General features: G+C 35.7%; 1 protein-coding gene across 2 annotated transcripts in view; it reads right to left on the reverse strand.

Moving 5' to 3' along the window:
- The window catches only part of LOC126372098 (unconventional myosin IC), an 82,632-nt gene extending 71,476 nt beyond the window's left edge, over positions 1-11,156 (reverse strand). Inside the window, exons 1-2 of one of the 2 annotated variants that reach the window (XM_050017644.1) lie at positions 11,122-11,156; positions 10,401-10,616 (exon numbers count right to left, since the gene is read on the reverse strand). In XM_050017644.1, the coding sequence (XP_049873601.1) occupies positions 10,401-10,582 (182 nt within the window). In that variant the 5' untranslated portion in view covers positions 10,583-10,616; positions 11,122-11,156. Of the gene's footprint in view, positions 1-10,400; positions 10,617-11,121 lie in introns of those variants that run through there. The other variant, XR_007567113.1, reaches the window with a different exon arrangement.
- Between the last annotated feature and the right edge of the window lie 1,775 nt (positions 11,157-12,931).

Raw genomic sequence — 12,931 nt, forward strand, 5'->3', positions numbered from 1 at the left:
ATAAAGTGTATTTGTATTGTATTGTATTGTATAAATTATTATCACGTGCTCAGCGTTGAAGGAAAATATCGTGAAGAAACCTACAATCCCGAAAAATGTGTTTCGAAGGTATGTGACTTAACCAATGTTGGGTTGTTTTTTTCCTTTACGGATCAGTCGAATCGCTTCTGTAAAAAACCGGACCTGTTAAATTTTTAGGTTAAGTAAGTGAACTTCGTAAAAATGACATAACGATATGGATAGTACGTATAAGGTGATAATGATGAGCAATGTGATAATCAAATCAATCATCATAATCATTTCAAAATCGTTTTAACGGCCTCTTTGGTCCAGAGGTTGAGTGTTGGACTCACGATCCGGAGAACCCGGGTTCGAATCCCGGTGGGGACATATCACAAAAATCACTTTGTGATCCCTACTTGGACATTACAGGCTGATCACCTGATTGGCCTAAAGTATGATGATCCGTGCTTCGGAAGGCACGTTAAGCCGTTGGTCCCGGTTACTATTTACTGATGTGAGTGAATAATCGTTATATGAGCCATGTCAGGGGACACCAGGGTTGATGAGGTTGGTATTTCACCTCCCAACCCACGTGATCAAAAGAAAATCGTTTCAAAACTTACGAGCGAGAGTTAAGTCTGCCTAATTAAAACACATAATAACGGGTTCTTACCGCGTTTAAATGGGGATATGAGACTCCCCATTTAAACGCGGTAAGTAAGTGGGAGTCTCATATCCCCATTTAAACGCGGTAAGAACCCGCTATTATGTGTTTTAATTATGATAATAACCGCGTAAACTTAAGTCTGCCTGTAAATAATAATTGAAACATTGCGTGGGTACATTGCCCAATATAGGAAACCAGTAGCAGTGTGTGTAAATTTAGTATGACGTATGCAAACTAAAAGTAGAAGGTGTCTGTTAGGTAATATATTTGTGAAATGTAATACCTAACGAATAAAAAAGTAATAATTACATTCTCAACTTATTTAACCACCGACGACCTCCGTGGTCCAGTGGTTGAGCGTTGGGCTCACGATCCGGAGGTCCCGGGTTCGAATCCCGGTGGGGACGTATCAGAAAAATCACTTTGTGATCCCTAGTTTGGTTAGGACATTATAGGCTGATCACCTGATTGTCCAAAAAGTAAGATGATCCGTGCTTCGGAAGGCTCGTTCAGCCGTTGGTCCCAATTACTACTTACTGATGTAAGTACGTAGTCGTTACATGAGTCATGTCAGCGGCCTATGGCGGCTCAATAATAACCCTGACACCAGGGTTGATGGGGTTGGTAATTAATCTCACAACCCACACGATAGAAGAAGAACTTATTTAACATACATACATACTGTGCCGAGGTTTTTCTTGCAACTTCTTTTCCCCGGCTATACAGGTTGTGAGAAGCTGCAGTAGTTTTAGGCGGATGAGACGTTCGTTATGTAAAAATTGACGATTCAAAGTGTAACTATGTTACCTACTGAATAAAGATATTTTTGAATTTGAATTGAATTTGAATACATAAACTCACGTCTATTTCCCACCGGGGTAAGCAGACATTATGGAATTATATTTGCTTCGATCCTGAGCAACTTCTCTTTTTTCCTCCACATTCATCAATCGTTTCATACACGAGAGAGAGAGTAGATCGTACTGAACCTTTTCTAAGGACATTTCCAATTTGGTCAATGTACTCCCTTCTAGGTCTTCCTCTGCCAGCTCTAACACCAACCTTCGCTTTATCTACTGCTTTCGTAATCCTATTATCCTTCATCCGCTCTACGTGTCCAAACCAACTTAACATTCCCTTCTCAATCTTAGTCACTATATCGCCTTTTCACACTGTTTCTGACTCTATCGCAATAGATAATTGATATCACGTGGTTTACAGGATTAGTGCCTGGTTAATGGTAATGGGCTCGCCCCCTAGACTGGACTTAAAGTCTTAAACAAAGCTGAGCGAGGCGTGGGAGTATAATATAAACATAACATCCCTGCCTACCTCTTCGGCGACCCAGGCGTGATACCAAGCGCTTTATACTTGACTCCCATAATACAGATTCACTCTAATTTGGGAGTTCAGAGGTCATTGCCTCGTGTAAAATTGAAACAGTCACACATTGTAAAATTTATTTTTTAGCTACCTGTGTATTAGGCTATTTGAAATAAATATTATTATTATTTATATGTCTGGATTGATTCCATCTCGGCTCTTTAAAGCCTTTAATCACGGGCCTAATTGGGTTAAGTTGCAGGTCGGTCTGTCTGTAAGAATTTTCGGACTATTTATTACTAAACTGCTTTCGTAATCATATTATCCTTCATCCGCTGTGGCCAAACCAACTTAACATTCCCTTTTTAAAATTCTTAATTTATTTAAGTTTTAATATTATAACTCGTCAGGTACTTAAGTCACTCTTTACTCAATTTAAGTAAGGTTTGAGTAGTGCAACTTTAAAGTGTTTGTTGAAAGTAAATGGACGGTTTGCTAACCTTTTTATTGTACATGTAATACGTGTAAGTACCACCTAAATATATTTACACATCTCTCATTTCATTTTAAGTGTATTTTTAACGTGACTGAGTTAATTTAGTTTGGCCATAGAATAAATAATACTACGAATAGAGCGGCAAATCTCCGCCCCGCACTAATCCGTAGCTAGATTTACCCCACCCACTCTGTGTTTTAATTTAAACTTAAATATCCGTAAGTCGCTAAGAAGTAACGGGGAGATCCTGCGGGATTGGAAACATCTATCCCGCGAGATCCGGAAATTTTCGGGATCTCGTCTAGTTCATAAAAAAATTCAAAAATATCTTTATTCAGTAGGTAACATAGTTACACTTTGAATCGTCAATTTTACATAACGAACGTCTCATCCGCCTAAAACTACTGCAGCTTCTCACAACCTGTATAGCCGGGGAAAAGAAGCTGCAAGAAAAACCTCGGCACAGGGCCCTAGACGTTCTTTAAAAAACTAAAAATAAACATAAAACAAAATATTGGTATACAATTGAGTAATTTAGCTGCCTAATATCGGTTCTCAGACAGTTAATCCCATGCATTCATATCTTCTAAATAATCACTAACTTTATAATAACCTTTTTTGTAACGTTTTTGTTTAACTACTGTCTTAAAACAGTTGAAAGGCAAATTCTGAATGTCAATGGGAATCTTATTGTAAAAACGTATACATTGCCCCTTAAAAGATTTAGTAATCTTATGTAATCGACTGACTTGTAAAGCAAGTTTATTTTTATTCCTGGTATTAACAATGTGCCGATCGCTATTTTTCGCAAATAATCCTATATGTTTTTTTACATATATTAAGTTTTCAAAGATATATTGTGATGCCAAAGTTAAAATATTAATTTCTTTAAATTTATTTCTAAAAATAAAGTTAGGTTGGTTGAAAACGATGAAAACTGCTTGTGATAGTGAGGTTAATTAAAACAAATTATTTTTTGGAAAAAAAAACAATAACCTTTTTTCTTCAATATTACATATTAACTAAATAATTAAGTTTTCTTTGGAAATCAGCATAATCAATACAAAAAGTATAACTCAAGAAGATTCACCCAATCCCTTCAATCTCGAATGGGATCTCGAATAACAAGTGACGACAGGAAATAGGGTGTCTCCCTGATGCGGAGCAGGTTTAGAAGCTTTTAAGCAGGGTTATCTTGTGGTTCTGCCCACCCCGAAAAGGACTCGGGCGTTATTGAACTTGGGACCTGTGTTTTAAACATTATGGCCTTTAGCCACAGAGGTCAACCATAAAACAAAATTGAACTTTCTGTCTCTCATACAAAAGACATCAACGCGTATTCTCGTTTCCGTCGAAGGTACATACCTATGTACTTCGATGATTGTTTATTCGGAAATTAAAATAAAAGAAAATAATCATCATCATCATCATCATCAGCCGTATGACGCCCACTGCTGGGCATAGGCCTCCCCCAAGGATCTCCACGACGATCGGTCCTGCGCTGCCCGCATCCAGCGGCTTCCCGCGACCAAAATAATAATAATTATAATTAAAGAAAATAATAATTATAATTAATTATATAGGCTTCTATTTTCTTAATTTCCGTCCGCAATCATCGCATTCTGTTCTATTTTATTTAAGTACTTACTATTAGATTTTTTAGATTTCATTGCCTATGCATTTACCTATATATTTATTCTTCTATCGTGTGGGTTGTGTGGTGAATTACCAACCTCATCAACCCTGGTGTCAGGGTTAATATTGAGCCGCCAAAGGCCCCTGACATGAGTCACGTAACGACTACGTACTTACATCAGTAAGTAGTAACCGGGACCAACGGCTTAACGTGCCTTCCAAAGCACGGATCGGCTTACTTTCGGACAATGAGGTGATCAGACTGTAATGTTTTAACCAAACTAGGGACCACAAAGTAATTTTTGTGATATGTCCCCACCGGGGATCGAACCCAGGACCTCCGGATCGTGAGCCCAACTCTCATCTACTGGACCACAGACCGTATATATTTATTTATTTTGTTTTTATTTATTTTCCGAGGTATGTGACCTAACCTGTATTGAGCTGGTTTTCCCTTCGTGGGTTGGAAGGGTCAGACAGGCAGTCGCTTCTGTAAAAAACCGAACCTGTCAAATCTTCAGGTTATGTAAGCGGACCCTGTGAAACACGGGATAATGCTAGAGAGATGATTTTTTCTTTTAGTTTTAATTAAGATAGATAATAAACTTTAGTCCGGCCAAGTAGTTAATGCCATCTGCGGCAAATCTGGAATAAGTCACGTTAAAAAAAGATAATAAAGAATAATCAAAATCCACACACGCCATCTTTCTTCCTTAAGGTGTCTATGGTATCCGTCCCTACCTTATCCCGATAGTGGTAAAGCGTGAAGAAAATAATTAAACCAGAGGCCTTTAACAGAGACCCATAAATTCACTTGGAAATATTTTAGAATATTAAAAGTCACAGTAAATAATGAAAAATCATCTTTTGTTCAAAGACTGAAACGAAATGGAAACACATTTTTTGAAGCCAAATCGAAAATATTAATTTTACCTTTGGCACAATGGTATTTTTAGTATACCGTGGTTGAAATGACTAAAACGGTGCTGTAAATATATATTTATTTAGTTGCTATGTCGGACTGTTGTCCTTCCGAGAGAGATTGTATCCTTTTTTATCATGATATAAACAATCTTTATGGACTAAAGACTTTATGATTTTTAAACTGATTAATTACTAATATAGTTTTTAGTTTTAAGATATTTGTTACAAATAATCTATGGATAATCAAATAATCTATAATCTAATCCTTGTTGTTCAAAATAAATGTTTTTGTAATGTAGTCACTGGGAAGGCAAAATTACGTAACCGCCACAAGGACATTTCGAGAAAAAGCAGTTTAGTTTTTTTTAACGTTTAGTCACGTTAGTCTAATAGAAAGCCTCGTGAGGTCTACACGACCAAAAACACTAAACTGTTTTTTCTCGAAATGTCCTTTTGTGCGGTTACGTAATTTTGAAATGAAATGAAATATTTTATTTCGGATATTTATCCATATTTTGTAGGTAACAGGATATTATATCTAAGTTAGTAAAATTTATAATTTTCATTGGATGTCACATGCATGTACATCCAGTGAGTGAGGATGGGACTGTCCATCCTTTGTGAGACCACCTTCAGGAGACTGTTGCTGCTGCCCCGCACTCACTCCCACAGAGAAGCCACACGCTTGCGTAGAACAGCCTGGAAGCCATCAGTGCTCCAAGAGGCTAACATCCCCGAGGCAGCGCCAGGGCAGGCCCAACAACAGTACTGAACGCGCAGAGCACTGAAGGTCTTTTTGGTCAAATTGCTCCACAGGTTGCACGTGTATAAAGTCTGGCAATAGCATTTTGCCTTTTCAGTGACATCATTACAAAAACATTTATTTTGAACAACAAGGATTAGATTATAGATTATTTGATTATCCATAGATTATTTGTAACAAATAACTTAAAAAAAACTATATTAGTAATTAAACAGTCGGTATTTAGTTCATCTTGCGATGGATTTACCTCTTATTCTACAAGTTGTTTTCTGGTGACTTAGTCCTATCCTGTCCGATAGAGATTACGGGCGTGAGTTATGTTTGTCTATGCCTGTACAAAAAAAAAACACACGTAACATAAGCTAAAGACTTCCTAATTAGGTAAAAAAACGGCGGCAACAAGATATTGAAAAATCGGATCAAGCTGATAAAATAATTTCAAAATGTTTAAACTGTTTTGATTGGAGATTGCTTGCAAGATTTATCGGAGCTATAGAAAGTTATTGCTTTTTTTCGTTAATTTCAATAAATTACATAATTATTTTTTTACATATTTTCTGTTTCATTGTACAGGTAATATTTTGCGAATGTAATGTTTTGCAAATGTAGTATTTTGAGAATATAATATAATGAGAACGAAGGATTAGAGGTACAATCAAAGAGCAAAAGTTCAGTCACTGAGCTCAGCGAATTATTTGTAAACAGTGGTGAAATTATGAACCATTAGTTGTCACAATTATAAAATTTATGTTTTTGTAGGTGTTTGTGGTATTACAGAAACGACATGTAACCAGAAGGTCTTAAGTGTAGCCAGTTAATTTATTACTTTGCAAGAGACTGATTGGACTTTTGCAGCTTGTACGAGAAGCTGCAAAAGTCCAATATTAAAAAATATTACCTGACGGAACCCTGTACTGTAATTTCAATATACGCTTGGAAAATTTTAAATTACCTTCACATAATGAATGTGTGACCTAATCTATTCTTTAGCCATCTCTCTTCTCACATAATGGGTGGTAATCTTTATTTACTTTCATGAGCTTTGCTTATTTGTTACATCACGAGGAGAAACATCTTGCCATTGATTGGAATTAGTTTTTAATAAACAATTTTCATTTTTATTTTCAATAAATGCCAAGGAGAAATCAGAAATCAGAATCATTTATTGAACGTAATTATCATGGATAAACTTACATAACATAACATAAACAGCCTATATACGTCCCACTCAACCGGAGGGGGTATGGAGCATACTCCACCACGCTGCTCCACTGCGGGTTGGTGGAGGTGTTTTTACGGCTAATAACCGGGACCAACGGCTCAACGTGCCCTCCGAAGCACAGAATCATCTTACTTTTTCGGACAATCAGGTGATTCAAGCCTGAAAAGTCCTTACCAAACAAAGGACAGTCTCACAAAGTAATTTCGACAATGTCCCCATCGGGAATCGAACCCGGGACATCGGGAACATCGGGAATCATGGATAAACTTATTGAAGGTTAATTTAATATTTTTGAATCTACGTCATTTGGCCGAGGAGAAGAAATGACAAGAAACTGCAACAGCAATACATCTTTCAATCAATGTAGGTATACATTACAACCAGGCACTTTTATCATTTAAGTAATAATTAATCTTATAATAAGCTTTTTTACATAAAGTAAGCTTCACATGAGCTTTAAATTTATATTCTGACAAATAGAAAATATTATCTGGTATTTTATTGTAAAAACGTATACTTACCCCAAAAAAGATGAATTTAATTCTTTAGTCTAGAATTTTGGCGAAAGAGGGAGACACAAGAGAGAAGAATTGTCAATAAATTATCAATATACACTGTCTTCTTCTATCATGTGGGTTATGAGGTGGATTACCAACCTCTTCTTCTTCTCCTAATACTTACGTAAAAATGAAGTGTATAAGTACGTAATCTTTCTATTACTTTTTATTAGCAAAATAATGAAAATTGTTTATAATAATAAAAAATAAAGACGACTTGCAGCCACTGTTGATACGATGTCGTAAGCTGGATATGATGAACCTTTTGGTGATAAGGGATCAGCCTATCGCCCATAACATTAGTCCATCATGTTAAAGGACACAATCCCTTTGTCGGTTTTTACGACATGCCCGGGAAGACAAGCAGCTGAACGTTTCTATGTTTTTTATTTGCTCCCAGAACAGCGTAGAAGCCCACCCCATTAGGGATTACGGGCGTGAGTTTATGTATGTATGTAATAAAAAAAAATAAAAAAAATGATTATTGTAATGTATATTACCCTCGTTTTTCCTGTACGTTTGGGATAATTTTAAGATACCTACTCTATGACAGTTTTTATAATTAATGTAATAATATTTTAAGGTAATAATAGCCTGCTATTAACCTGTGTAATTTTACTTTTATTTGGTAAATATTTTTTTTATTTCCGGAAAAGTAAGATGATTCTGTTCTACGGAAGGTACCGGCACGTACCGGTTCGGTTACTATGCCAAACAACTCCATCAATGTCTCCGGCGTTATATGAGAATATTGGAAAACAGATTTTAGATTAATCTTTAGCATGTTAACGTGCGATGATTGATGAAAAAAAAAAACAGCCAAGTACCCTTATGAAAGTACTGACGTTAAATACTGTTAAGAGGGCCACAATTCATATAAAAAAGCAATATTGCAATTTGAGATTTGCGCAATATAAAAGTAAGTGCGCAATGCAAACAAATGTCAAATAGCAATATTGCTTTCTTAGATGAATTGCTTCAATTTTAGACTCCCTGTCCTCATTCCTCTTAGGGCAATAGACTTAAAGTACGACTAAATATGTGACCCTTTGGGTCGTAAATTAATTGAGAAAGTGGACCACGACACATTTCGCTAAGGAACCGTGGCAAATGCACTATTGAGCCGTGCATAGCAAACAATATCATGTACCCACTATAGAACCCTGTCGCATTAACATATTTGACGTTTAGTAACACTTACAGTACAATTTGACATAACAAATAAATTGACATAGTTCTAAAGTGTATTCATATGAATGTACGAGCATGTAACGTAATTCTGAGGATGATGGTCAATTGATTTGAAATTAAATGGAATTCAGTGTATTTAGTACTCAAGTTATGTTTGTTTCAACCTCCTTTGATTGTAAAAGGAAACAAGCATTTGCAAGGAAATTTTGTACTTTTTGTAAAAGATTTACAGTTTTAATGATATTCGTATATGTGACAAATAATAGTAATTAAATACATTATTCAGTGATTCACTTAATTTTCAATAATAAAATTGACGTCCTTGGAATGTTGGAGATAGGTACCAATTGAATGGTAACACTTACGTCATCAAGGGCTAGCAATGGCGGCTTGCATTGGATTGAGCATACCTGGGGGGTTAAAATGGCCACATCGAAGCAATTCATCTAAGAAAGCAATATTGCAATTTGACATTAGCGCATATAAAAGTAAGTGCGCAATGCAAACAAATGTCAAATAGCTTTCTTAGATGAATTGTTCGATGTGGCCATTTTAAACCCCCTAGTGTTTTTAAACCATGGCCTCACTGAGCTTTCTGTTAGATCGTGATAAGTAGGTGGTGAGCCATATCTTCGTCTATGATGGTAAACAAATTACCCATTACGTAATTGTTAGATGATTGTTGATGATGTTTGATGATTGTTGTTGTTGTTAGATTAAAGAAAAGGTTAACGTCGTGTCTTATAGGGAAGTCAAGGAATTGGCCTTTGATAGACTGGATTGGAAAATGCTGCACCGGCAAGAGCGTGACTCTTAAATTGATGATGATGTAATTGTTAAACTTTAACCACTCATACAGTCATAATAAATAGTTTAATAAATCAATAAAATTTAAAAAGGTACATTAAAGGCCTTCATTAAAACTGTACCACTTATCGATACAATTTATACACCTTACAAGATAAGCATTATTATTACATATCTAAATAAATAATACTCTCAAACGATAAGTATTAGCGTAAATGATAATTTTGCCGCTTGCTGATAATATAATAATAAGATAATCGATTAACAATCGATAATTACGATTAGTTTCCAGCTCTATCGAGGACTTTACGATATCTCGATTAAATCACTTGGAGCAATAGTAATTTTAAGTTCTAATTAATTTTATAACTTATCTAAAAGTTAACAAAACTTGTCTAAATCCACCCACATCCACCTCTGCCTACTCCTTCGCGGAGACAGGCGTGATGCTGTGTTTTTTGATTAATGTTAAAATTACGTTGTACCTATGTCTTCTTATGTTCTGTCCATAAAACTTCAGTGAGATAGATCAAGCTATTAAGAAAATACAGGGACGATTCAGACCATGATTCTGAGTTGATATTAAGTGGAATTTCCTGTCGGAAAATTCATGATTTTTTTTGTGTTTTTTATAATTATTTTCCATTCCATACTTTTGCGACGGAAAATTCCACTTGATTTTAACTCAGAATCATGATCTGAATCATCCCCCTCAGTATTCGTTACGATGTCACCCTGTATATAATTTTGCTGAAACGAACATTCTTAAAAAGATTTATAAAGAACGATTTAAAAAAAATAGGCACACTTACGCGGCCGGCCCTTTGCCTGGGGGCTGCAATGCATCACCGTTGACCACCTTCACGCCAGTGTCCTCTGGGGGGTTGTCAACAACTCTCACTTCCGTCCCTACATCTTCAGAATGGCCATTGACTATGACCATACCCATCCCTATGTCGGAAGGTCCATTTACCACAACAACTGGGTCCGCCATCTTTCAGTCCGAGATCCAATGACACGTCCAAAAACTGGCACCAAACACACCGAATTTAAAAAAATCTGTATTTCTTTTAATTTTTAAAAACCGAACTGTTTTTTTTCTTAAAATTAATAATTTAAAAAGATTACGGGAAAAGGAATTAAAATGTAGACGATAAAATGTGATAAACGCTTGGATTACAAATAACCTGATTAGGCAAAGTAATTTAATTTCAAGGCAATTACAACGATAAATTGGTGTTACGTTCAAGTTAAATTTTTAAATATTATTTAATTTTGAACGAATAAGTTATTTTATTTTAGAAATTAATTTACCGTTGGATTTTATGAAATAATTTATTAAGTACTTATAATAAAAAATTGAAAGTAACTGATATCGTGGTTATATAATAAAATTATCCGCGGCGGTAAAAGAAATACAGATTATTTTTTCTTAAAAAAACACTCGCGAGAATTCAATATCGAAATTCGAAAAGGGCACGTAGCTAATTTGTAAAAGTGTTTTTTCGATTTTTGTTTTTAATATGTACTAACGTGGGTTTTGTTAGGGACTTTGAAGCAAATGGCCGACGGATGGACTACTTATCAGATAGATGGCTACAACTGAGGTAATTTCCTTATCAAATCTTTAATTGTTCGATTTACAGTAATAAAGCACATTCCTGCCTTTTCAGGCGATTACACGGTCTCGGTGATTAGATATAGGTAGTTTTTTTACCTGCTTTTATTGTTAATTCTGATTGTAATAATATTTTATTTACTGTAAGTACTTGAAAATTGATATGTGTGTCCTCCAAAGCAAAGAATCATCTTACTTTTTCGGACAATGAGGTGATTCAAGCGTGCAGTGTCCTAACCACACAAAGAACATTCTCATAAAGTGACTGCGACAATGTCCCTATCGGGAATCGAACCCAGACCTCCAAATTGTGAGCCAAACACTAACGCTCTAACCACTAGACCACGGAGGATGCCTATTCAAAATACTTTCAACAGCAACTTTGCTATTATGTTACTGTAGGGGCTTGCAACTACTTGATTCGATACCAAAATGATACAATACCTATATCTACCTACAATAGTAACGTAAAATGATGATTTATTTATTGAAAAAACAAATGCAATTAGCATTTATAACTTTTTGCGACCGGGTGCGAGCCTTCAGCGCTCCCGATTTGTCCGGCCAAGTAGTTAATGCCATCTGCGGCAAACCTACAATAAGTAAAAAAATAAATAAATACAGAAGACGGCAAAGAATTCCACTCCCTCAAAAGTAAGTAAGTATATAAAAGTAATTAAAACACATAATAACGGGTTACCGCGTTTAAATCAGGGATATGAGACTCCCGATATTTCGACACTGTTGCAAGTGCCATAAAAAAATAATAATAATAATATCGGGAGTCTCATATCCCTGATTTGAACGGGGTAAGAACCCGTTATTGTTATCATATGTGTTTTAATTATGATAATAACTGCGTAAATTGAAAAAAAATATATAAAAGTAATTGATGCTTGAAATTTATGTAAAGAGTTATGTTGCTACCTATCTATATTCCTTCTCTTTATTTTGATCAGAATAATAATGGTTGGAAGATGTACTGTGCCTGGGTGTAAAAGGGTCATCATTTATTCCCAGAATAAGAGATGCATTATGTCTGCAACATTGTTCAGGGCCCTCTATATTTTCTTTGCGGAATGTAGTTAGAAAGTACCTCATTAGTAAATGCCGTCTGTGGCAAATCTGCAATAAATTACGTTGAAAACTAATACATAAATAAATATGTGTAAAAATATCGTTAAGTACATTCGATTATTTTTTAAATCGATTATTTTTATTAGGCGTTTAATTTAAATTAAATTATACCAAACATATATGAAAATCACTAAATTGTATGACATAAAGAAAATTTCTCCATAAATTACGTTAGGGGCCTTAGGGGGCCTTCAAATATTACGTACTCACTTGTTTTATTTTTTATACGAATAGGTACCTAGGTACCCATTATTAGGATCGAATAACGACCTCCGTGGTCTAGTGGTTGAGCGTTGGGCTTACGATCCGAAGGTCCCGGGGTCGATTCCTGGTGCGGATATATCACAAAAAATACTTTGAGGTCCCTAGTTTGGTTAGGACATTACGGGATGATCACCTGATTGTCCGAAAGTAAGATGATCCGTGTTTCGGAAGGCACGTTAAGCCGTTGGTCCCGGTTACCACTTACTGATGTAAGTAAGTAGTCGTTACATGAGCCATGTCAAGGGCCTTTGGCGGCTCTATAGGAACCTTGACACCTGACCCCCTCACTGACCTGACACGATAGAAGATTGGGATCGAATTGTT

Source organism: Pectinophora gossypiella, chromosome 13, assembly GCF_024362695.1.
Source record: "Pectinophora gossypiella chromosome 13, ilPecGoss1.1, whole genome shotgun sequence".
Classification (NCBI taxonomy): Eukaryota; Metazoa; Arthropoda; class Insecta; order Lepidoptera; family Gelechiidae; genus Pectinophora; species Pectinophora gossypiella.